We start from the raw sequence: 22,104 nt of genomic DNA, 5'->3' as shown, positions 1-22,104 counted from the left end.
GTATTATCAAGATGAGCTGTGATGATTAAAGAAAGAATAAAGTGGTTTTTTTTTTTTTTTTTCTTTTTTTTTTTTTTTTGATCTCCATCTGAATCAAAGTTTGATGTAATATAAGCACATCCAGCCTGACTGAAAATATATTCTTTCATTCCAATGTGACTTGCTTGGAAGGTTTTTTTTTTTTTTTTTGGTGATAAATCTAATAATTTATTAATTTAATGACAATTGAGGAGCAGATATTGATAAAATGGCTTGCCCATGACCTTTCTGACAGAAACTGGAAGGAGAAGATAGGCATATTTATCTCATATTATGGGCCTCTTCTCTACCTTTTATCCTCCAAAGCATTTCATCAACCAACAAAAACAAAGGTAAAAAGGAAACCACAGAAGGAAGAAAGAACTACTTTTGGATATCCATGACTTCTATTGCCATTACTGCCTCAATGCAAAGAGCTTGCAGCTCTCCTCATGTCACCAAGAAACAACAGCAGCAGCAGCGGGAGGCCAGACCTGCAATCTCCTTCGCAACAAAGCAGGCAACCCATGTTGTGACAGTGGATTCCGAAGGCCACAAAGCTTTAAGCATTGCTGAAAAACTGGAGAAGTCTGCTTTGAACATTGATAAATCGAGGGCTGGCGACGATAAAGCAGAGTGCGGTACGGACACACAACCTTCTGTTCCCAATTTCTCCGATGAGTGATGGAAGAACGGGACGTGGGATCTTAATATGTTTGTTAAAGATGGCAAAATGGATTGGGATGGTGTGATTGTTGCAGGTTAGAGGTCATATTTTTGTCTATTTTCAGTACATTCCTTATCTTTCATTTCATGTGCAACTATCTCAACTACTGTGACAAATTGTGCTTGTTTCAATTTGTTACGCATCCTCTTCTATAAATTTATTGGGTGTGTTAAAAAATTATAGTCAAATTCGGATTATTATCATATACTGTTGTAATTTGGACCCTGATTATAATATTAAAATGCATCTATGTTCCATAAAATGGATTCACTTTATTAGGTTCAGTGGAAACCAATCAAATAAAAGGTTCCTAGTTAATATACAGTACATTTCTTAAACAAACACCCCTTTTTTTTTGTTTGCTGAGAAATTAACTGTTTAGATAGAATTGCAAGGTACAGAGAAACATAGTTTTGAGGGAAAACTCAAAGATTTAAGATTAGAATTGCAGGGTATTAAAAGAGACAGTTTTGAGAGAAAACTTTAAGATATATCCTGGCAACCTGCACAGGTGGTCGAGTGGATAAAGATTCTCTTAGGATGAACCGTAAACTCGGATGTCTAATACTTGTGAATTACATGTGATTGCACATATTCTAAAAAAAAAAAAAACTTTGCAATTTTTAAAAATTTTATTTTTTATCACTAGGGTTTGAATGTCTAAAAATGAACCACCCTTCAAGTCAAATAGAATGTTACTAACATTTTTTCTTGGCACATAAATGGAGAGTTAACCAAACCAATTGTAACTATGCTGTTTGGACTTGTAGAAGCAAGGAGGAGAAAGTTTCTTGAACTGAATCCAGAGGCTGCAACAAACCAAGCTCCAGTGCTATTCAGAAGCTCCATCATCCCATGGTGGGCATGGATCATGCACTCCCACCTCCCAGAGGCCGAGCTTCTCAATGGTTAAAACACAGTACCTCTCTTGTTAATTTCTTCACATTCTTTTTGGCAAATTTGTATTTCTCTGACGCGCATTGTTTGGCAGGTCGAGCTGCAATGGTAGGGTTCTTCATGGCATACTTTGTAGATGCATTAACGGGACTCGACGTAGTTGGCCAAACCGGCAATTTCATAAGCAAGGCTGCTCTCTTCTTGACAGTCATCGGTGTTATCCTTTTTAGACGAACCCGAGATTTTGAGAACCTGAAAAAGCTAGCGGATGAGGCCACATTCTATGACAAGCAATGGCAAGCTTCTTGGCAAGATCAAGATGCAAGCAGTGGCACTTCAAAGCAAGGTGGCAACAAAATATAGTCCATATTTTGGGACTCATACTGTAACTGAACTACATTAATCTAACTGTTTCTTTAATGTCATTATATTACAATACAAACGTTTGAACATCTCGGAAAGCTGTCCTTCACTTCAATTTTAGAAAATATATAGCTGCACTACCAAGATAATTTTTATTTATTTAAAAATTTCGTAACGTACACTACACATATGACACTCTCTCTCTTATCTACCAGGCTGGGTTACCATTCTAAGCAAACAAAACGTTTATACATAGATACAAACGTAACATACAAACGTATATATATATATATATGCGACAAAATCGTAACTGAAAAGGCAAAATAATAGCAGTCGTCCAAATAAACTCATCCTATCAAACAGAGTTTCTCACGGAACTTCAAAAATGTAACTGCAGTGGGCCTCTGAATTTTATACTGACACAAAACCAACGGCCAACGAACCCACCATTAATTCTTATACCATGTTTGGGTGGAAATCTAGGAATCACGGAAACTTTTATGACCCTTTGAATATGTGTTCGATACTATATATACATGTTCATAAAAAAAATTAATTTTATTATTTAAGAAATTTTTCAAACCTATCTAAGTTTATAAGTATCATAATATTATTTTCTAATTCATTTCAGAACAACTCTTAACATACAAATTATAAATAAATTAAAATTTTATAACACTATTACTTAATGTATAAAAATAAAAATATATATTTATAGGTATCCGTGTGGATGCCTTTACCTGTGTCCTAGAAGCTACATAGGTGGAAAGGAATGGAGAAAAGATAAACAGAGGGTATGCCTAATGTGGAAATATTTTTTTTGGTAATAAATTAGCTATTAGTAGTATTTGCATGGAGTAGTTTTCTTATACTATTACTCTTTAGTAATTAGTATTCCTTTCAAAGATGGAAAGGAATGAAGGAATGAATTATATTTGTTAATATTATTATTACTATTATTATTATTATTATATTTGTGGTGAGAAAAAAGATCTGATTTTTTTTTTTTTTTTTTTTTTTTTTTTTTTTTTTTTTTTTTTACCCTCATTAAGTTGAGAGATTTCTTTTTGGAGAAAAAGAGGAAATTAATTATTTTTCCTTTCAAAGAAAAATAATAAATAAATAGGGCAAAAGAAAATTAAAAAATGAATCATCCATTTTGCTTTTAGTTTCAATTAGAAGTATTCTTATTGGATTTTATTCTAAGCTTGCTTGTATCTACTTAGTATAAACAAAATTTAATTTTTTTCATTCTTAAAAGCTTTTGTAGTTGTGCATTTTACAATGAATCCAAAAATGTACACAAAAATAAATAAATACGTAAATAAAATAAAATAAAAAAATTGGACAAATAATATTGGAAGAGGGGGAGTATTCTCTCTCTCCTCAAACATTGTACTGAAATTTACTTTACATTCTTGTGCACACACACTAATTCACCATATAGTAATCTCATTTATTATATTCATATCCTTAACAGGTTATATAGCTCTCCACTCTCCCCTTCCATACACACACACACACACACACACACAAACGCCCTCTCTTTCCTCTCACCGCAAATGCTGATAACCTCCCTTCTCTCTCTAAAATGCCTTCTTTCTCCAAGTCGTCCTCCTTCACCTGTCCGCCTTCTCCCCCTCAATTGTACGAATCCTCCGATGGCGCCGCCGAGCGACGCCTCCGGGAGGCGGAGGACCGCCTAAGGGAGGCCATGCAGGAGTTGCAGCGCCGGCGGCGGCAATACCCGCCGTGCGATCACCCCGACGAGTCTTGCATCGCCAACGCCATCGGCAACCTCTGCCAGACCTTCCTCCTCTCCTATGGTGTTCGCGTAGGCATTGGAATTTTGCTCCGCGCCTTCAAGCTTGCTCGCAGACAGTCGTATTCCTCCATTCTTGATCTCAAGGTCAGCCTCTTTCTTTATTTATTGAAAATTTAACAGCATCAAATAAATTTGCAATTGCAATTAGCTTTTTCTTTGAATTTGTGCGATGATGCGTTTATAATGTTTTTTGAACTGAATCAAGGCTATGTAATGTTTGGGAGCACCGAATTGGCGTATTGAAATTGGAATTGGAGGCGGTTTAGTTCAAACTTTAAATTAAATTTCCTCCAATTTAAATTTTAAGGCCCTGATTCGCTTTTCCCAAATGCAACATCAGGCAAATTTGATCACATAGGTTGTGACAATTTTTTTAGTTCGTATCGGTAATATATCACTCCTAATATATTCAATTTAGTCATTTACTATGTATATTACCTAAGATATTACAGAAATTGTGACTTTATTCAACAATTTATATCCGAGCTTGTGGATGGCTTTGCATTGAAGACGATCAAATTATGTCCTTAAATTTCCTAGCAGAACCTAATCAACAAAACAATTATCAGGGCTGGTTGAATTTAGGAGGAAAAAAAATTAGCTTCACATGCACATTGTTCGGATTTGGCTTGATAAGACGAGAGTCAAGCTCCTTTTGTAATAGCGGTAAAAAGGGTGGTGGCTTTAGCAGTTCAAATCTGGCCTTTAATAAGAAAAACGTGATATGAATTTTGTATAATGATATTGAATTTGAATTTATATTAAAGTCAAAATTTTATGCTTTCCAACTTTATCTTGCCTATCAGTTTCCATTCTCTGTGTTAGTTTTGCTTAACTGTTCTTTGTTGTCTGGAAAAGGTAAAAATGGCATTTGGAAGTTCGGAGTAGAAAAATATCCCAAAATTGGAATCAAAAGAATTCCGCAATTAGCAAATATACCAAGTAAATAAGATGGGCTTTCCCGAAGGACCTTGCTACGTACTTAAATCAAAAGAGAAATGCTTTAGTTATTTTTATTTATTTATTTATTTTTCAAATTGCAAGGAAGTGGCTTCCTATGTAAGATACTTAGTCACCAATTTTTTAGGAAGTGGGTGAGTGCATAGCTATTGCATCGCATACTATGTAATTCTTCAGCATGGTTGCTCGAAAATGCTAATACCCTAACACTTATAATCGTGGAACACAATTTTTGATGTGGAACACTTCCCTTCAGTAATACTAAATTTGACAATCCACACGTTTTTTTCTTCTTATTTCTTCCCTTACATATTGTTCAAGAGAATGGGGAAGAAGTATAGCAGATTAAGAACCTAATATAAGTAGGATTATCTTAATTCAATGTTTTTATAGGCTTCATCCATTAGAATATATTTCTACAACTATTCAATGACAACTTGTGTAGTTAAATAATATTAATTATCATTATTCATCTTTTGGTCAAAAGCAAACCACTCTCACAACCGACTATCCCAAATATGCCACATATAAGCCAAACATATGCATCAAATTTAGAGTAAGTGGTGTTATCATGTTCTGATTCTTGTTCCACTTAGCACGTCATTGGTGTCCAGATAAAATTGTTCTTCAGAAATGTAACTTTTCCACTCTGGAATCATATAATATGCAGCCTCATCCAATATGATAGACACCTTTTCCCGATTTTATGTTCCGAGAGAAGCATTGCTGTTCAGGAGCATATGGTAGATTTTGATTATGAATCTTGCTAGAAAAGGGAGTGTAATTTGTCAATTAATGACCTTCTGAATGCATCTTGAGGATTCTTACGTCTTGATAGTGAAATTTTGCTTTCGATATGCAGCAACTTGTCTCCGAGAAAGATCTTATAGTAAGAGAGGAAGCATGCCGGATTGGTTTGCTTTTTGGGGGATTTACCGGATCCTATCATGCTCTTAGATGTCTGTTGCGAAAGTTGAGAAAAAAGGAGACGCCAATCAATGCGTAAGTTTACAATGTTAAAATAATTTCTATCTATACTTCTTCCCCCTTTATTCCCCTGATTTTTTATTATTGTTTATGCTTTTTGTGGTTATGAATGCCTTGGAGTTGTTTAAAGCTATGAATGCATGATATATCCTATTCCATATATGACTTTTTTAAAGGGGATGATGGAGCAGAATTTTAGCAGGTTCAGTCGCAGGATTGTCTATTTTAGCATTAGATGATTCTAACCGGAGGCGTACACTTGCTTTATATCTTTTGGCGAGGGTTGCCCAGGTACATATATTTAGTTTGCGTTCCTTCTTTGTTTCTTCTTGGTGCATGGATTAGTAGGATTCGGTTTAATTTTGATTTCCCTGCCATTCTAATGGGACTAATTGACCAATCAGTGTGCTTATAATTCGGCAAAGTCCAAGAACAAGTTTCACCTTTGGGGAAGCCATTGGGGACATGGAGATGCTTTACTTTTTGCTTTAGCATGTGCACAGGTAATGCACTTAATTGACTCATTCATCTTCGTAATTACTGTTAAAATCCATCTTATCCTGTGCTATTGTTTGACATGGGCATTTTCTCTCAACTGTCTGACCTTGTGTGTTATCTCCTTTGTTCTTTATCTCATCCATACAAGTGCATTAATTTGGGTGTGAAGGGATACATGTGTGTTTGTTTATTGTTGCTTTCTTCAGAATATAATTCAAGAGGTTTCCGATGATAATGCTTCATTTCTACATCTTCGATGGAAAGAAAAAAAAAAAAAAAAAAAAAAAAAAAAAAAAAAAAAAAAATCTCACGATTAACCTGTTGAAAATAATTTTCTATCATGGGCATATATTCTGGACTCTTCATATTTTTGCAGCAAAATGGATTCCTGGTCATCAGTTGTGTCTTTAAAAACTAATGAAAGTTGGTATTGGAGTTTTTGAATTCTTTGCCATTTATTTTAGTTAAATGATTCCATCATAATTTTATATATCAAGTTGCTTTATGTGTTTGTAATTATATTTTTATTCATCAGAAAAATCTTTTCAGGTTATGTACGTCTTTGTAATGCGTCCTGAGAGCTTGCCAAAATCATATCAGGATTTCATTCAGAAGACTGGACCAGTTGCGCGGCCTGTATACATGGCTGTGAGGGACTGCTGTCGAGGTGGCCCAATAGATGTTAGCTCGCTGTCTGCTTACTTATCTACCAGAAGGAATGCCAACTATGTAAAGCTGGAAGCATTTCCTTCTATTATTCCCTGTTCCATAATTCACCCGGACAAAAATTCGTGTTTAGCTCACAATGCTAGCGCAGCATCAGCTACTTTCAGAAAAACGTTTCCACTTTACTTCTCCTTGACTTTTGTACCATTTGTTGTTCTGCACCTGCAAAAGGTATACCTGTTGCTTATGACTTCCTTTTCTTTCGTTGTGCTTTAGGAATTCAATACTATTTAATGTGTTCTAGGATGCGCTCAGATTTAGAGAAGCTCTGAGATGACGGATAATGGTGGAACTAGAAGGGGTGAATAGGATCATCTCTGTTCTTGATTGATTAATGCCCTTTATATTTTTATTTATTATTTGATTTTTTTGATTTTAATCAATTAGGATTTATCAACTAAACAACTTTGGATCAATCAATCAAGCAAATCACCAGTACATTTGTTTATAGTTGTGGAGGGACGATATCAAGTTTGGAAATAAGAAGATTGAATCCAATTAGGGAACTCTGTAGAAGTTTTTTTTGGCAACATTGTATTGATTCATAAGTTCATTTGGATCCCATCTAATACTAGAGAGTAGAGAACATTCAGTTGGTCAATCCCTTTAGTTCGATTGGCCCATTTAATACAGTTCAATGGATTGGTCAAGTAGCTAAATATTTTATTCTAGACTTGGCAACGTGTGTTTTTATTAGTAAAATGCACTTCTTATTGGGCATACCAACCTCGAATCTTAATTAGCAGAATATACTTTTTTTATTGGGCGTACCAAGCTTGAATCTACTTTGCATCAACTTAATTGATATGTTCAGGCCTACAAGCCCCCATCTCTACATTGTAAAATTTCACATTTGCCCATAATCTAGGCACCATATGGTGTAGCTGACAGCACAACTAGGACAAAGTTACCTGATCTAAGGTATCACATTGCATCATTAGACACCTCAACCTAGAGAAGTCCGTGTATCTCATGTTATAAAAATCTGAGTAGGTCAGATGATTGTTGTTGAATACAATTAACTTTATATCTGGTCCATTTCTAGTTCATGGACGCTCCTGTTCGCACATGTTGGCTTGCTCTTAAAGGAGCTGTTCGCTCGACAGCATTCTTGTCAGCTTTTGTAGGAATCTTTCAGGTAGCTGTTGTTCAGTCCTATGTTATTATTTTCTTTTGTTGTTTCTGCTTCTTCAATAATCTTCATGACCCTGTTTAAAAACTTTGACGCTGCAAGGGGGTTATATGTATGCATAGAAAGGTGGCTTCAACTGACCACAAACTTGTGTATTGGGCTGCGGGTGGAATTTCTGCCCTTTCTGTACTACTGGAGAAGAAAGCTAGACGTGGAGAACTCGCCTTATATGTTCTTCCCCGAGCTGGAGATTCTTTGTGGTATATACTAGTGAATCGCCACCTGCTCCCTCATATAAAGAATGCTGAGGTATTGCTATTTGCACCCTTTATTCTTTTCGCCCAATTTATACCCATTGAGGCATCATTTAGTTCTTGGAAAAAGTAGATTCTGGACACAGTGTTAAGAAATCTCCCATTATTGTCATGCGTTATAGCACTAGTAATTTTTTTTTTTTTTTATACCCCTGGGGAAGTCATTTAATTTGAAATAGGCTTTGACATTGATGCATTATTTCATCTCCTTTCATTGCAATTTCTTCATTATTTCATCTCCTTTCATTGCAATTTCTTCAACTGTATACGGTACATTATTTATTTTCTTGTTTTGTTTCTCCTCAACATATGTAGCCTTATTGAAACAATTATGATGTTTCATTAAAATGTGAGTCACGGTTCCCAAAACAGGACACTTATTTTGGGATAGAGGGAGTATCTAATTTTTCGTATATTTTTGTTCTTATTTTAATAGTGTAGATAAAATTAAGAGAGATTTGTTTTGAAGATATGGTAAAAGTATTCAGATTGAAGATAATTGTTTTGCGTTGTCCTCATTGCCTGAATCGCTGGCTTCCCCACTGTTACAGGTGGCTTTATTTTGTGCTTGTATGGGTGGGATCATGTACTACTTGGAACATGAGCTAGACACAATGGCTCCATTCCTCAGGGGTCTGATCCGTAGGTTCCTTGCTAGCAGAATTAACAACCCAGGCTCTTCATCAAGTCGAAGTGCTTCTCAATCGTACCTACAAACTCTTGATGCCATGAAGAAACCAAAATTGAGAGAGAACCGGGAAGCTGAAACTTCTGCTTCTGAGAAATACAATCTTGAATCCATACCTGGACTCTGAACACCCTTTGTTCAGAAGTGCTCATATATTATCGATGTAGGGGCTCAATCTTGACAATACATTTTGATTCATTTCATTTCGAATTCGTTGTTAGGGCAGCTGTGTTCTGCTCAACTTTTTGAAACCCAGGGGGAGATGATCGGTGTTGTTTCATATCCTTCCACTCCTGGTCAGCATTTGTTGAGATACAATTCCCATTCAATTTCAAGTCTTCCACATATCAAGATTTTATTTTTACTACAATCTTCCTCCATGGAGCTACAATCTTCCTTCATGGAACAGAAGTTGAAAGGAAGAATGTGATATTTTTACAGCTTTAATTAGTAGGGATTTTCGTTTTTGTAAACAAATAATAACTGCGTGTTCTGGTGATACTTACCCTGTCAAGACTAGCTTCAAATATTTGGTAATCAGCACAAATTTTTGAATTTTTTTATTATTTATTCTTTTATATATTTGTCATCGTCCAACACATTTGGCTACAATCAAATTGCTAAGATCTTGGAATCAGCTATGAATAAGAATCCTTCATATGGTGGATTTTGATCCTCCTTTTTCATATTGACAAGTCAGTGAAAGTCTTGGAGACAACCTGAGTTTGATCTTTGTTTTAGGCTTTTGGCATTCTGAAGACTAGTTTGAACAATGTTACCGGAACGATTCATGGGATATGATTCATGAGAGGCGACCTCTGCAATTTTGTCCATCAATTACGATTCATGGGATGTAATTAGGTATGGCACTGCTTTTTACAACTTTGGTTAAATTATCATGTGATTGGGTGAAAAAAAAATTATCATGTGATGTATTAATTAGGTAAATACTACTAACAGAGTGAGTTTTTTTGGGTAAAGAATGTTTAGCTATAGTTGGTGTTACTTGGCGTTGCTGCCAAATAAAAATTATTCCTGTGCTTGTGGTAGGATTTATTTGTTAAAACCTACTTTTGCTTTGAGTTGGTTCTTGATTTTTTGGAATCCTATTATTACTTGTATTTTCTAATTTACATACAAAGGAGTTCTCAATTCCAAAAGGTAAAGGTAGAATTGCTCAAGTCCACAGCGGCTACGCCCCATAAAGTAAAAATTTGTCACCATTACAACCTCATAGAGAGAGGAAGGTTAGGGGGGGAGAGAGAGAGAGATCATGATAGACCATTAATTCTTTTTCATTTATTTTAATTACTGAAAAAATAAAAATAATAAAAATTAGAGAGAAGGTGAATTGTAATAGGTAAAATATGGATTAAATACAAGTACTCATATCCAACTCATTTATAACCTATATTCAACTCGTATTTTAATATGGTCTACTCATATCCATTTAAAAGTGAGCGGATATGGATGATGTAGGTACACAAAATTTCATCGGTGTAGGTACACAAAATTTCATTATAGTGCTTTATTTGAGGTAGAGTTATAAAGAGATCCTTATTTGAGGAGTCTGATCACGTGAAGAATTGGGTTGTTAAAATTTGTTGATTTTGGTGTCTACATAGGCTATTAGCATATTGCAACTGGTTACGTAGGGCAAAACCAGTTCTGCATCTGACGTTACAGATTTGGATTTGGCGAATCGGCTCCACTTGGGCGTGCAGTTTTTGTTGGCTTTGGCTATTACCAAAGTGCAACCGGTTCCATCTCGTGGACTCGGTTCCACTTGGACAGTGAGTTATTATGAAGTTGTTAATCAGTTTTGGAAGCCAAAAAACTTAGGGAAAAAGCTGAAGATTTAGAAAAAAAAAAAAAATTGTACTTGCTATTTTAGAATTAAAGACTAATATGGTAACTGTTTGTAGGCAAGTTGTGGAATACTAGTTTAGTAAGAAATTATGTTTTATAGATTCTATAAATAGAGATGGGTATGATAGGTTTAGAGAGAATAGATAGAAAAGATGCAAGTGGTTTAAGGGTGAGTATTGTGAGAAGATGGGAGAGCATATGTGTGAGTGTTGCGAGGAGATGGAAGAGTATATATAATTCTGCGCGTAGATGTGTATGATTGTTATATCCATATATACTTGTGTTAATGTGATGTGATGATGTTTTGATGATATTTCTGCTCTATGTGATGAATGAGAGATTTAACTCTCAACAACATCTGACCATCGAGTGAGTTAATTATCCCCAAAATATTTTTCCAGGAGGTGTTCGGGTGACCTGTCCAAATGAAGATAGTATCGTATTAGCATCTCACCATCGCCAAAACAGGCGAGTCCACGTTGGGGGTTGCTTTAGTGCAATTGCAAATGGCTTTGCTCTTCAATCTTTAGGGTTTGTGGAATCTCTTTTTATGATCAACGTTTCCATTACAAATTTCCATTGAGGTTAGGGTTTCTACCATAAGAGGGAAAGTTACTTTCTTTGAAAATTAAGTGATTATAGAACATTACTAAAATCATTTCACTCCCTTTTCATCTAACCAAACAAAACTTAATGGAATTTTTAATTTCTTTTAAGGAATATCCAACCATCTATAAAGAAGACTAACTTGAATTTGTATTTGTTTAATCAGCTTGGTTCCCATAGGACTCCTCTAGCCTAAAAGGGTAAAATGAGTAGCAATTGTTTTCAGCTAAAAAAAAGGGAAAAAGAAAAAAAGGAGAGCAAGGCTACCATGAGAATCTTATTAATCACCGGATTGAGAAAGGTTTTGAGATGAGCGACATGATAAAGAGAACTAATCACTCATGGGCTCTATTAACAACATTATTCTTTTAATAAAGAAACACACACACTGACACACACGGGTGAAGTCCATCGTGTGTGTGTGTGTGAAGTTCATCTCAGATTCTTTTATTACTACAGAAAAGAAAACTCTTGCTAGCAGAGTTAATACATATCATATGTGACATAACAACAACATATCCTAAAATATCCAACATTATTACACTATATAAGAAGACTACTTCAATTTGGACCTTGGCCTTGCAAATCCACGCAATTGTCCTGCAGCTGCGAACAGTAGAAATGGAATTCCTAGGAACAGAAGCACAAAAGCCTCATGCGGCGATGTAGCCATGATCAAGTACATGTATGATCCAAACAGAGTGCACACTGAGATTTGAGTCCACGGTTTCAATGGGTATTCGTGTAGGAGGAATATAATCAGAGACACTGATGCAATGAATCCAGTGGAGTTGAACCACACGAATGACCGGTTTGCATTTGAATCTTGTTTGTCTCCGAGATTGCCGCCAAGGATTCTAAATGCTGCTTGGTAGGTTACACTGGCAACCAATGCGGCTATCAATAGCAACACCCCACACAGAAACTCCCTCCTGAGTTTGACAGTGGCGTTGATTGGGTTATGTGATGGCTTGTGGCCCCTCTCTCGACAATGATAAACATCATCTTCACGGACGGCGGAATCCACATCGTTGGCGAGCTCTCTGGCTCCCAAACCTCCTCCTTGTCGAGGCAATTCTTCAATTTCTACATCTATATCACCACTATTTGGTACAACATGTTGGCTGTCCGGAGTGGTACAACCAGATTTCGTGCCATTTACAGACACTAAATTGGTATTAATGTTAGGATGATGATCATACTCGGAGTTGAGTAATCCTTTTGAAGTCTGCATTAAAGAAAGTTGAAAAAGTGTAATTGTGGTTGTTTCAAACAGAGCACAATAACAAACAAGAAAAAGGATGAAAAACAAAGAACATATGGGTATGTTTGGTTAGCGAGAACCAGCTAGAAAGCAAAAGAAAAGGAAAATATTTAAAAAAATTATGCATTTGGTTAGATGGAAAGTGAAAATTTTTAGGAAAGTAGGATTCTCGCTATTGTGAATTTTTTCTAAAAATTTTCCACGCAAAACTTAGCCACTTTATATCTTAGTTTCCTCTTGTGCCATTGTCAGTTGTTTCTCCCCCCACTCTTCTTCAATTTCTCGGTTTCTCCATGTTTCTCTCCGGGTAAACTTAGCTAGAAAGGAAAAGAAAATGACAATATTGAAAAAATTTATGCGTTTGGTTAGATGGAAAGTTAAATTTTTTGAGAAGGTAGGATTCTCTCTGTTGTGAATTTTTCCTAAAAAAATTTCAGTATAAAACACGCGAAAATTTACTTTCTTGCAAAACTTAGCCACTTTATATCTTAGTTTCCTCTTGTGCCCTTGTTAGTTGTTTCTCCCCCCTCTACTTTACTTTTTCAGTTTCTCCATGTTTCTCTCCCTGATTCTCTCCACTCTTCGGTTTGTCACAAACTTCACACCGATATAGATTTCCTTCTGTAAATTGATATAATCTTAATTTAATTATTTATATTTTTATTTATGCATATAAAATTAATTTTTTATTAGTATTATTTTGGGTTCTATAATTAATAGTGATTGAGTATACATACATGTTTTTTTATTGTTGGTGTTGTAGGCGATTGGAATACTTAGTTTGATGGGAAACTTACGATCTCCAGATTTGGGTTTTACAATTGTTGTGTCTACAATTTAGATATTAATAGAAATAATTATATTATTATTTTTAATAATATATTATTTTACTTTCCTTTTATTTTATTTTATTTTGTTAAAAATGGATATAAATAATTAGGTATAAAGTGTTTATCAAACACAAATTTATTTTATCTTAAAATATTTAAATTCCTAAGGGTAGTTTTGGTAATAAAATTATTTTCTTTTCATTTTCATCTTATCCAAACTAACAAAGTAATATTTTCTCATAATTTTCTTGAAAAATTTTCCTACTAACCAAACGCATACTGGAAACTTGATTTTCTTTTCCTTTACTTCACTTTCTATCATACATTTCTATCTAATCAAACGGACCTTCCTTGATTCTCTCCACTCTTCAATTTGTCACAAACTTCATGCTGATGTAAATTTCCTTTTGTAAATTGATATAATCCTAATTTAATTATTTATATTTTTATAATCCTAATGTAAATTATGTTGTGTCTGTTCAAGATACCATTTAGATATTAATAGAAATAATTATATTATTATTTTACTTTCTTTTTATTTATTTATTTATTTTTGTTAAAAATAGATAAAAACAATTAGGTATAAAGTGGTTCATCAAACACAAAACAAAGTACTCTAATCTAATAGCAGAGTAATATAATGCAAACTTCACAAAAAAAAAAAAAAATAACAAATAAATAAATAATTTAAAGAGACTAATGCCAAATACATATATGGACATATACATTTATTCATAAATCTAATTATATATATTAGTTTATTACTATTATTATTATTAGTTTATTATTAAATTCATAAGGCTAATTCAATTGTGTTTATTATTTTACTACTATTATTATTATTTAATTGTATACATTATTACCTATTTTACTATTAAATTCATAAGAGTAATTTTGACATGTAAAATTATTTTCCATTCACTCTCTCGCTATTCAAACTAATTAAACAAAATTTTCTCACAAGTTTCTTCAAAAATATTCTTGATAACCAAATACATAAAATAAAAAAAATAAAAAATAAAAACTAATTTTCTTTTCTTTCCTTTCACTTTCTATTGTTATTTTTTTAGCTAACCAAACCGACCCTAATTGATAAATTTGCTATGTACATGCATAACTTTGCTATTTAACAAAATAAGAGAAGTAATTAAGCAATGGATGATACCATACCGGAGGAAATTCTTTCCGTTTATTAACGTCCTTGGGGATGTACACTGTTTGGCAATCATGGAGAGGGAGAGCAGGGGAGGACAGTCGTAGAACAGAGTAAGTTCGTTTGTTTAAATTTGATCTGCAGATTTCTTCATGTTTGGCAGCAGAGCAAGAGGCTTCAGCGAATAAACTCTTCGTCTGTAGCCGTATTTCTGAGAGATCCTCGCGGTGGAGGATAATGATCTTCAACAACTTTTCATCCTTGTGGTGAGGCATCAATGAGAAAGATGATGAATCCACCAGAGCAATCCATTCTTCTCTTTCGCCGCTTAAACTCAATAACACTTTTTTGCCTTCGCTTTGACAACTTGAAAATTCCATTGGCGTCTGCAACTGCACAAATGTGAAATCACCCAAAACAAAGTCTATTTATAGAAATTTTCCATATGTCCTTTTCATTTCGGCCGAACAAGTCTTCCGGACACATCGCCACGTACTCTACAGAAAATATACAGCCTATTTAATTCCCCTGTGGGTCCCGTGCACTTATTGTAGCCAAGGGAAAAAAAAATTCAGCCCCCACAGTATTTTTTTTTATTTTTTATTTTTTATTTGTAACTTTTTTATTTTTCCTAATGCCTGTGGAAATTTGAACTCATGCAATTCCCAACCAAACTTCTTTTATCTTGTGACGTCCGTAAAGCGTGTGGAAATTTGGGGTTGCTAACAATTCTTTGGCAATGGTAGAAGAGTTTCCACGAAAACTCTTTCCAACCAATATTCTTTAGGGGGAAATTTCAGGGAAGTGGTCGCGGCCGTGACCGTAGGGACAATATTATTGCTTCCTAGTAATTTCATAGGGATCTATCTAATATTAACTTAAATTAAGTTTCCTCGTAAACTCATAACAATATAAAATTGTTATGTTATTTTGTACATTTTTTTTTCCCTAACGCATGTGGAAATTTCAACTCATGCAATTCCCCACTAAACTTCTTTTTTCTTGAAGCGTGTGGAAATTTAGAGTTGCTAACAATTCTTTGGCATTGATAGAAGAGTTTCCTCGAAAACTCTTTCTAACCTAGGAGCAAATTTCAGGAAAGTGGCCGCGACCTTATTTTATTGCTTCCTAGTAATTTCATAGGAATCTATCTAATATTAAGTTAAATTAAGATTGTAACAATTGTAAACTAATTACAATATAAAACACATAATAATGCAACTTTTTTTTTTTTCTTTTAGGATTATATTTGGTAGACTGAAAAATAAAAGAAATGATAACATTAGTTACAATAAAAAAGAAAAGTAGAAAAGAGGATAATATTAATTATTTATCGTATCTGATTAGTTAATGAAGAAAAGGAAAAGAGATGATAATAATCGTGTTCGGGGAAGAAAGGAAATAAAGCTATTTTAATAAATTTATAAAAATACCATTTTTTTTTATATATAAATTTTGTCTTTTATAATAATACGGACAAAGTTGGTATTAACAAAGTTTCATTAAAAATTCTAATATTTTCTTCCATTTTTTGAAAGGATAACAAAAATACTTCTATTCATGCATTATTGCATCATTTCAAATCCTTAGTTTTCTTTTATTTTCCTTCCAACGTTTCATAAGAAAGACAATTTCTCATCTTTCTCTTTTACCGTTCTTTTCTTTTCCTTCCATATCCATGGTACCAAAATGACCCTAAGAGTGTACCATCCATATTATATATTATATTGAGATGTAATATTATAACACCATTAAAAAAAATCCACAACTTCACATCATTGCATTCTCAATTTAATTATATTGAATGATATTAGACCCAAACATGAAGGGTACGTGATTCAAGTCGAATTTCATATACACGGAAATAATTCAATAAAAATTTGACACTTGATTTTATAAAGTTTTAGTATTTCTACAATTTAGTGATTAAATATAAATACACATTGAGTAAACCTATCAAATTTAATCAATTCTTTCTATCTGTATTATATATATAACGCAGTATATGAAAATCTAATCACCTCAACTGGCATGGACCATATATTGTGTCATAGATTTATAAAAAATCAAGAAATTAATATGTTTGGATTTTGATTTGATTTCAAGACAACCAAAGCCACAATCATGAAGATAGATAAATTAAAGCTTCTAAAACATTGTGACAATAACGCTGACTGATCCATCACTGGAGAAATCTTTTCTTAATTACTTTTTGATTAATCCATATTGACAACAAAAAAAGTATTTATCGGGCAGATATTAAAACTGTCATCAGGTGGTGTGCCCATCAAATGTGTAACACTGCATTGTTGTCCGAGTAATAAAGGGTGAGATTTTAAGTGCCCCACATATATATGATCATAAGTAGGGGTGTTCAAAAAATTCGGTAAATCGAAAAATCGGACCGGATCGTACTGAATTGGACGGTTTGGACTAGTTGTACAGCGATTTGTTTCGGTTCTGGGCCCAAAATTATGGAACCGTAATTTTTTAGTCCGATCCTGGTTTAGGGTCGTACTGGACCGGACCAGCTCGGACCGAACGGTTACTTTATTATATAATATATATTTATATATGTATATCATATCCTAAACCCTAAATCAATTAAAGTTTTCACGTGCTCCCTTTCTTTCTTTTGTTATTTAAATTCCTTATAAATTTCTTTTTTAAAAAGTCAAATTTCCCTTTTCAAATATATTTCAATTTTCTTTCCTTTTCTTTCAAGTATATCTCAATTTATTTTCCTTTTTTTCTTCTTAAATTTTTTTTTTTTTTTTTCGTATTATATCAACGTTAGTTGATATTTTATTTATTTATTTTTAAACTTTGCCCTCTCAAAATTAAAATAAAATAAAAAGAAATCAACTGAGACCGACAAATCGAACCAAACCAAACCGATTTTTCGTGGTTTGGTTCCATGAATATTATGATTCGGTCTGGTTTCAAAAATAGTGAAACCGTTATAAATAGTTTGGTTCCAAAATACTTTCAATCCGGTCCAAATCGGACCATGTGCACCCCTAATCATAAGTTAGAAATAAAAAAATAAAAAAACATGCCTAAATAACGACGACTTTTCCTCTAGTTTCAAATTTGTCTCATGCTATGATTGAAATTTATTTAAACCCTCAATTTTGCCTTTTGAAAATTTGAAAAAGACATTTTTATCCCTATATTGTAATTATAAATAATAATAAAAATACAATAAATATAATTGTCAATTTTTAAATTGTAGCAAAAGTTCCTTATATTTTGGCATTGAATTGAGGTTGGTATAATTTTTTTTATTATATGTTTTTTGAACAATATGAGAACCTATCCAATCATTACCACATGTGACACAATCTTGTCACGACACATTACGGTCAATAAAAAATAAAAAAGAATAATATCATACAAAATGAAATCCACCCAAATGATCCAAGTATTATTATTATTTTTTTAATTGTTCAATAGGTGTGAACTCCATGTTTCAGCTTTAAAAAAAATAAAAATAAAAATAAAAATAAAAAAGCCACGCGGTTAACATTTTTGTCTGGAAACTGGACTAGTTTTTCCTTTTCATTTCAACGAAAATTCTCGGAAATGGAAATGGATTGAGACTGGTTAATTATACAAGGATATCAATAAAACGTTACGCGTTTGGGCAATCTAGAAGAGTAGAGCTAAAAGATATATTTATATGCGCATTTTGTAAATGTCGTAGCTCGAGCTATATATTTTCTCCAGTATAGCTCAAGATTGATTCAAGTAATTTAAGGAGAGTGAGGCGAGGTTCCTAATTCCTAGACACCAAAAAGATATGCCTCCAGTGATGTCGAAACCAGTTGAAACTAGTGCAAGTAGTAGGAGGCAACTGCAGGATAATCCTGTGGTCGTTGCGCTTGCAGATGATAACACACTGCTTGCAAAGCGCCGCATCATGGAAAATCCGGGACTTGCTACAGAAAGAATTAACGAGGATGGTGACGGTGACGGTGACGGTACCGTTATGGACCTCATCTGTGGAAAAGGCTGTGCAACTGTGAAGGCACTTTTCGAGGAGGTAGCTGGTGATCTACATTCTCTTAAAGACTATAAGGGAAGAACCCTTCTTCACGTTGCAGCAGGGAAAGACGATGTAGAAGTTGTGAGGGTCATCGTCGATTTGTGTCCAAATTCCATCCGAGAGTTGAATAATGAGGCAGAGACGCCGGTTCATGTGGCCGTCAAAAATGGCCATGTTGGTTGTTTTTGGGTGTTGATGGAAAAACTTCAGCAGCCCCAGTACATTAACTGGATAGAGCTTCTAAATCACGGTGATTCTAAGGGCAACACTGTTTTCCACTGTGCAGTTTTGCATAAGCAAATCCAGGTTTCCACTCTATTTTCCCCTCTCTCTCTAGAAGCTTTCCATCTGTTTCATTTTCCAAGTTTTCTGATCCCATTTACTCTAATTTTAGATTTCTTTTCTTTTCTTTTAATGTTTCTCTCAAATGGAATTGATTTTTTAGTATGAAATTTGACTTCTTTTTGTAAAATAATAATATTTTTATTGACTTGAAGAAATAGTCGATTGAAATATATGTTTTTATTTATCCATGATTTAGATCCTGAAAGCGTTGCTTTCCTACAAGAAGCGCTATGGTGCTCATGTGGTGGATGTGAACTCAAGAAATGAAATGGGTTTAACGGCCAGGGACCTCCATCCCGAAAACACGTCGATTCTTATTGACAGATGCATCCATGACATTCTTCAAAAAGCTGGAGCGAAGAGAGGACATGAGCCACTGGGCAGGTGTGAAGAGATGATGCAGAAGATGATGCAGGAAAACATGGACTTCATGAAGAAATCCTTGTTGCTGGCCCTGTTCATTTTTACAGCAAGTGCGGCTTACCAAAGTCTCTTCAATCTCAGCAACATCGATCCACACGAACACCATGTTCAAGTTTTGAATATCAGTGTTATAGATGCCATAAGGTCTCCTAGTCTTCTACCGGACATCTTCTATGTTTTCGCGGCGAATTCGTTCGCATATTTGGGTAGTATGTGTGTGATACTTGTTAACACCTGGTGCATGGGTAGTAAATGCTCACTTTGTTACCGTGCAGTTCCCTTGTTTGTGACGGCCGCAATGCTTGTGAGTTATGGTCTGGCCGCGAAGATCATCATGCCCAAGTTCTGGATAACTGTTGGCCCTAATTATAAGATTCCAAGTTTCTTGGCCGTGTGGTTATTGGATATACCTTTAGTTTTCTTGTTAGTTGCAACATGGCATATATGCAAACAGTTTTGTCATGTCACTTCAGCATGGCTTTAGGGTCTGAGTGCGCCTGGGGGTATTGCAAAAATTTTCCCTCATAGCTGAGATCATGATTAGGGAGGAAAACTGGGACAATAACAAAGTAAATTTATGAGTATCTTTGTTGTACATTACGTCCCCTTTCGTTTTTTATTTTAAAATTTAATATGGATAATAGTGAAAAAAAAAAGGTGCTCTTTCAATAATGTTGACTAATTGTAACATATAAAGCACATTTTATGAATAATTCTTTTTTAATTATATAAATAGACTCTTTCTATGCATTACTCTTCATGTGGAACATCACTTATGATTTGTGTGCTTCCTAGCGAAATCGACTGTGTAAAAGAAATGATGGGCTTCCGATCCTAGCGAAAGCGACTGCGTAAGCTGTTCTAAGTTTCTAATTGACTGCATGCATTCCACACATAACATTCAACATGTTTGGAATTTTACATAATTTTAGAAACAATTTTTTTAATTGCAATTCGTCTTTGTAACAAGGACCTTCAATAGGACCTCTGCTTTGCGAAGCCATGCAATTTTCCTGCAGCTGCCAACAATAGAAATGGTAATGCTAGGAAGAAGAGCGCTAAAGCTTCACGCGGTGATAGTGCCATTATCGAGCACATATATGATCCAAAAAAATTGGACACTGTGATTTGCGGTCATGGTTTCAGTGGGAATTCATGCAGGAGGAATATAATCATGGCCACCGATGCAACAAACCCGGTGGAGTTGAGCAATAGGAATGATCGGGTTATAATCGAATCTGGTTTTCTCAGTTGGAGAAAGCCATTTGTGTCATAATCATATGCATAGCCTTCTTTGAGAGTACCTCTTCCAAGAGGACTAAATGCTGCTTGGTAGGTTATGGTTGCAACCAGTGTGGCCATCAGTAGCAACACACAATATGCATATTCTCTTCCTGGTTTGAAGATTGCATTGGTTGTGTCATGTGATGGCTTGTGGAAGCATCCCTTTCTAAAATCAACCACAGCATCATCCTTAGTGTCGTGTTTGGTGAGATCTTTGGCTGTCAATGCTCCAGCTTCTCCAAACATCTGTCAATTTCCATATCTACATTGGCACAATTCTGTAAAACATATAGGATTCAAGATGATGTGAAACCATTTAATTTCACGCCATTTGCACACACTAGCGCAGCTAATACTTGGACCATATTCATAGACGAGCAATCCCTCATCATAGAAAGCTGGATAAAGTGGCGTAAAATGGTTGCGAATAGGTGCACAGTACTATTATGGACGAAAACAAGCAAGGAAACAATGAAAAACAGAGAACATAAGCAGATACTTGATTAATTTTTCTTTTTTCCCCTTTTTTATTGATTTTTTAATTTGTAACATACTCATTTGCCAAAACCAAGTTCTAAAACAAACTCATATTCAAAGAAATTTGTCTTCCTGAAGTGAACTGACTGAAAATAAACCAGAACAAAGTTTCTAACTTGAGTTCTGGTCATATGGCTTGTCCTAGATGTTCTTCAATCATATTGTTTTAATGATTGTTCTGTAAAAAACCCAAAAAAGAAAAGAAAAAAAAAAAAAAAAATACTGTCCTCTCAAATCCCATTTTCTTTTAATGATTGTTTTTTTTTTTTTTTTTTCAAATTTTTTTAAATGATTGTTGTGAAGGAAGCAATTCAATCCCAATAAAAAGAGTTAAGCAATAGTGATGTCCACCACTTTTTCAATTTTTCCCGAGCATTTCTCGTTTTGGCATAACTGATTATTTCATTACCTCGGGTTACGTGCCATGCTTGTGATTGTGTGTCACAAAGGTTTTACAATGATCTGGAATGTTTTGTTGAGTCCAGGATGCATCGATGGATTTTTGGGCCGAGCGACTCGTGTGGGTCCCACGTCGGGATTTTTGGGTTTTGGAGTTATTTTCTTAATTGAAAAATAATTGTTTTGGATGTCATTTGTTTTATTCATGAGG

The 22,104-nt window shown here is 34.4% G+C and overlaps 4 protein-coding genes and 1 pseudogene across 5 annotated transcripts; 3 read left to right on the top strand and 2 right to left on the bottom strand.

Moving 5' to 3' along the window:
- The first annotated feature begins 418 nt into the window (after positions 1-418).
- On the top strand, positions 419-2,080 carry LOC132269835 (light-harvesting complex-like protein 3 isotype 1, chloroplastic; annotated as a pseudogene).
- Positions 2,081-3,504: 1,424 nt separating this feature from the next.
- On the top strand, positions 3,505-9,713 carry LOC132270661 (uncharacterized). 2 transcript variants are annotated; one of them, XM_059771841.1, is made up of 8 exons: positions 3,505-3,914; positions 5,653-5,792; positions 5,969-6,068; positions 6,182-6,280; positions 6,825-7,172; positions 8,047-8,139; positions 8,236-8,442; positions 8,999-9,713. In XM_059771841.1, exons 1-8 carry the CDS (start codon positions 3,597-3,599, stop codon positions 9,260-9,262), a joined length of 1,569 nt encoding a protein of 522 aa, XP_059627824.1. In that variant the 5' UTR covers positions 3,505-3,596; the 3' UTR covers positions 9,263-9,713. The 2 variants fall into 2 exon arrangements, with proteins under 2 accessions (XP_059627824.1, XP_059627825.1); XM_059771842.1 differs by having other exon boundaries at positions 3,775-3,914; positions 5,461-5,792.
- A 2,219-nt stretch (positions 9,714-11,932) lies between these two features.
- On the bottom strand, positions 11,933-15,278 carry LOC132268477 (uncharacterized). The gene is made up of 2 exons (XM_059769319.1): positions 14,875-15,278; positions 11,933-12,838 (listed from the first exon to the last, which is right to left on the bottom strand). The coding sequence occupies exons 1-2, from the start codon at positions 15,235-15,237 to the stop codon at positions 12,167-12,169; spliced, it is 1,035 nt and encodes a 344-aa protein (XP_059625302.1). The 5' UTR covers positions 15,238-15,278; the 3' UTR covers positions 11,933-12,166.
- Positions 15,279-18,528: 3,250 nt separating this feature from the next.
- LOC132268476 (ankyrin repeat-containing protein At5g02620-like) lies at positions 18,529-20,420 on the top strand. Its single transcript, XM_059769318.1, has 2 exons — positions 18,529-19,211; positions 19,447-20,420. The coding sequence occupies exons 1-2, from the start codon at positions 18,660-18,662 to the stop codon at positions 20,155-20,157; spliced, it is 1,263 nt and encodes a 420-aa protein (XP_059625301.1). The 5' UTR covers positions 18,529-18,659; the 3' UTR covers positions 20,158-20,420.
- Positions 20,421-20,807: 387 nt separating this feature from the next.
- On the bottom strand, positions 20,808-21,203 carry LOC132269834 (uncharacterized). Its single transcript, XM_059771070.1, has one exon. It carries the CDS (start codon positions 21,201-21,203, stop codon positions 20,808-20,810), a length of 396 nt encoding a protein of 131 aa, XP_059627053.1.
- Positions 21,204-22,104: the final 901 nt, after the last annotated feature.

Source organism: Cornus florida, unplaced genomic scaffold, assembly GCF_030987335.1.
Source record: "Cornus florida cultivar Cherokee Brave unplaced genomic scaffold, ASM3098733v1 CherokeeBrave_3.0.0_Hap2_Chr08, whole genome shotgun sequence".
Taxonomy (NCBI): domain Eukaryota; kingdom Viridiplantae; phylum Streptophyta; class Magnoliopsida; order Cornales; family Cornaceae; genus Cornus; species Cornus florida.
This window is presented reverse-complemented; position numbering and strand designations above follow the sequence as displayed.

Excerpts from the sequence above, each read along its gene's own strand:
- LOC132270661 (XM_059771841.1), top strand. The coding sequence starts at position 3,597 with ATGCCTTCTTTCTCCAAGTCGTCCTCCTTCACCTGTCCGCCTTCTCCC. Across the intron at positions 5,793-5,968 it reads AAGGAGACGCCAATCAATGC|AATTTTAGCAGGTTCAGTCG; the intron begins GTAAGTTTACAA and ends ATGATGGAGCAG. Across the intron at positions 6,281-6,824 it reads TTGCTTTAGCATGTGCACAG|GTTATGTACGTCTTTGTAAT; the intron begins GTAATGCACTTA and ends AAATCTTTTCAG.
- LOC132268477 (XM_059769319.1), bottom strand. The coding sequence starts at position 15,237 with ATGGAATTTTCAAGTTGTCAAAGCGAAGGCAAAAAAGTGTTATTGAGT. Across the intron at positions 12,839-14,874 it reads AACGGAAAGAATTTCCTCCG|ACTTCAAAAGGATTACTCAA; the intron begins GTATGGTATCAT and ends TCTTTAATGCAG.
- LOC132268476 (XM_059769318.1), top strand. The coding sequence starts at position 18,660 with ATGCCTCCAGTGATGTCGAAACCAGTTGAAACTAGTGCAAGTAGTAGG. Across the intron at positions 19,212-19,446 it reads TTTTGCATAAGCAAATCCAG|ATCCTGAAAGCGTTGCTTTC; the intron begins GTTTCCACTCTA and ends TCCATGATTTAG.
- LOC132269834 (XM_059771070.1), bottom strand. The coding sequence starts at position 21,203 with ATGTTTGGAGAAGCTGGAGCATTGACAGCCAAAGATCTCACCAAACAC.